Genomic DNA, 3,499 nt, shown 5'->3' with positions numbered 1-3,499 from the left:
ATATATATATATATATATATATATATATATATATATATATATATATATATATATATATATATATATATATATATATATATATATATATATATATATATATATATATATATTAAAATTGACCCATATGTCTAATCTCTCATATCCTAACTCATTTAGGTAGGATATATGTTTATCTGTCCCACCTCTTCTTTTTGAAGATGTGAATTTACTTTTTTTCTCACTGAATTTTAGAAAAGTTAACTTTAGAAAACATTGAACAAATGCAACTTTTGGTTCCATCTACAGATTCTTTATGTCAACGACTTAATGTATTGATCCAAGTTTTATGATTTGTACAAGAGAAATATGATATTTTGTGAGAAATATATGTGAAACCAATTATATTATATATACATCAACTTTATTTAATTAGACTCGTTTATTCATTTGTGAAAGTATACGAGTTTTACTTTATAGTAAAGATATTGCATGAGATTTTCTTATGTTTTTAGATGAAAAAAAGTTGAACTATACATAGATCACTAGCTGATCACTCTGTTAAGAAGATAATGACTATCATTAAGAATGACTATCATTTTCAATCAATTTTGACCATCAAAATCAATCTCAATTGTCCACTATTAATTGAATAAAAAGTTGATGTCTTTAAACCAAAAAATAATCAAATGGTTCTCTCCATAATCAATGTACACACACATACAAAGTTATGCATTAGATTTTATATTGTTAATTAATGCATGACTTTTAAATGTTTTTAAGACTGTTTATTATATCAATAAAAAAATTATAACATATTTTGTGCTTCTATTAAGATTAGATTGATTTTACTCATTTCATATAATTTTATTATGTTAATATATCTGGAGTATATACAGGAAACTAATTGAAAGGGAATTTCTTTTGGGAACGTTCAAAAACTCAACGTTTGTATGTTTGTCTTCACTGTACGAAAAGGAAAATTTGTTTTGAATCACTTTTTTTATAACTGTTTTACCTTGTAATTGGTTCAAATATACGTACTAATGAAATAATAACACATAATCTGTTATAAAAAGATGTTAAAAAAAGTTGTTAAAATATCATCATCCAAAAATAAATTATTATAATGGTGTTAAACATAAACCTTTATAATTTTTTTTAAATTGTTAAAATTAATTTCAATTATTATTATTATCTGTACACTCTTGCAGTAAATAATTCATCTTAATTGATACATTCGTTTTTCTTGGTTAAAAAAAAAAATTAAGAGCACATTTTAACGGCATTTTCTATAACTTTTTTAGAATATCTTTTTTATAAGTTAAAATTATCTTATTCACAAGTTTATATATATATATATATATATATATATATATATATATATATATATATATATATATATATATATATATATATACACGAAATAATGTTTACAGATTAGTTTAAAAAAAGTGATCTAAACATTTATTTAAAAATCCGAAAACAGTTAAAGTTTCTATTTACATTATTCAACACTCTTATCTTTTAATTTGACAAACTCATTTTTAAAGTGCATGGATTAAAATATAAATTTTCATTAGAACAACCAAATATGTAACCACTTAAAACACAAGTTTTAAATCAATAAACATGGATTAATACGAGATTATTATTATTATTATTTTCAGAAAAAGAAAGTAAAGTAATTCCATCCCTTATGATTAACAGGGTTGTTCACATGTGGGGGGTCCTCTATGACCTCATTGCTAAAATTTTGGCCACACCTCTCTTTTTCTTCTTTAATAACTTTTTCTATGGCAACTTTCTTTATTTTCTCTTCCCTTTTTCTCATATAATATTTTATTTTATTTTATTTTTCTCATAATAATTCATAAGGTATCAACATTACCAAACGGAGAGCTTATCAATAATTTCCTTTTGGACAGGGCAGAAGGCATGATGAACCAAATATCTTTGTCCACTTCAAGTCATAGTCAAATCAACGATTCAAAACACCACTTGACGATTATCCACATCCAAAAGACACAAAAAGAAGAAACAACGTTATATAAAACATTAATTCCATCATTGACCCATAACTATACCTTATATTTACATCACATACATGCACACACATACATTTAACATATATATATATTTATATATTTCTTGAAGATTCCCATCATAAAGACTTAAATAATTGTCACTCACCATTCTCCTTAATTTAGACACTAATCAATCTCTTACAATGTAATTACAAAAGCTATACCTAAGACAAAACAAAGTGGCAACGACACCAAAAAGTAGAGAGACCCTCAAAATCTCTCTACGTTCCTCTTCCAACAACGTGGGGTTTCTCGAAACTACCACATGCATGTGTGTGTATATATGGATATAATAATTCCATAGTGCAATAAAAGAAAATATAAAAGTTGACGAAATTAGAAAAGCTTAACATTTCTGACTTTAACACATGCACCCAACACAAATTTGTGGTGGGGGTATATAGTATATTAGCAAGAAGAGCTTAATTTATTATACAGTGAGATGCTAAACGACGTCGTACGTACTACTCAATGTGATATTCATATACACATAATGACATAGTCTAATTTTGTTCATGTTGTTGTTACATTTTAGTTTACGAGTGACACTGCTACTGTTGTGAAATCATGGTGGCTAAAATTTGATAAAGATTTGAGAGTGTAGCCATAAGGGTCACGGATTCGGATCTAAGACGTTCATTCTCCAAGGAGAGAAGAAGATTCTGGTGCATGGTTAAGCATAACCGGTTTTTTAGTTCTCGGTTTTCCATTCTGAGCCGGTTCGCTTGGTTCGTGAGGTTCTCTAAATGCCGCTTCTTTCTCCACCGGGACCGCCGGGCTGAATCCCGGTTCGACTGCATTCGCCGGAGCTTTCTCTCGTGCGTGGACCGGACCACCCGGTTCAATTCCTGAGAACCGGACTCCGGGCTGAGCGGTTCGTTAACGAGGGAGAATAGCTCCTCTATTTCGGTCGGCGTGAACATGATTTCGAGAACCGGTTGGGCTTCTTCGTGGAAGAACATTGTCATTGGTAGTTGCAACGGGAGAAGAAGAAGGAGAGGAGTGAACCGGTTGTGTCGGAAAAAACGAACCGGAGAGAGGAAAGAAGGGGAAAAGGGAAGAAGTGAAGCTTAGGGGCTGGGTATTTAAGGAGGAAAAAGGCTGCAAAACGTTCCAACATGTGGGGCCAGAAAGCTATGTGCGCATTTTCCCCCAAAGAAAAGAAAAAGTAGGGTAACACATATTATAGGTATTTTCGTTTTTACACTTTAAAAATTACTTCTTTTACACACCCACACAAAAAAATTAGGGTTATTATATTTAATTTAACCTTTTCTTTAAACGATCTCCTTTCCACTATAATCTGATAATCATATTTAAGTTAAAGCTAATGTGAAAGAGAGATTTATTAAATCTCTGTCAACAGTTCAACAATTGATGGTTTTCATTACTATATATTCCCTTGAAATACCTAATATTGTATTATGATTTTTGAT

The 3,499-nt window shown here is 29.3% G+C and overlaps 1 protein-coding gene across 1 annotated transcript; it reads right to left on the bottom strand.

The window, feature by feature from the left end:
* Positions 1-2,440: 2,440 nt before the first annotated feature.
* Positions 2,441-3,105, bottom strand: LOC108337908 (basic leucine zipper 4). Its single transcript, XM_017574497.2, has one exon. It carries the CDS (start codon positions 3,029-3,031, stop codon positions 2,615-2,617), a length of 417 nt encoding a protein of 138 aa, XP_017429986.1. The 5' UTR covers positions 3,032-3,105; the 3' UTR covers positions 2,441-2,614.
* Between the last annotated feature and the right edge of the window lie 394 nt (positions 3,106-3,499).

The sequence above is a fragment of the Vigna angularis genome, chromosome 7, assembly GCF_016808095.1.
Source record: "Vigna angularis cultivar LongXiaoDou No.4 chromosome 7, ASM1680809v1, whole genome shotgun sequence".
Classification (NCBI taxonomy): Eukaryota; Viridiplantae; Streptophyta; class Magnoliopsida; order Fabales; family Fabaceae; genus Vigna; species Vigna angularis.
The sequence above is the reverse complement of the archived record's forward strand: the minus strand, read 5'-3'. Positions and strand labels throughout refer to the sequence as shown.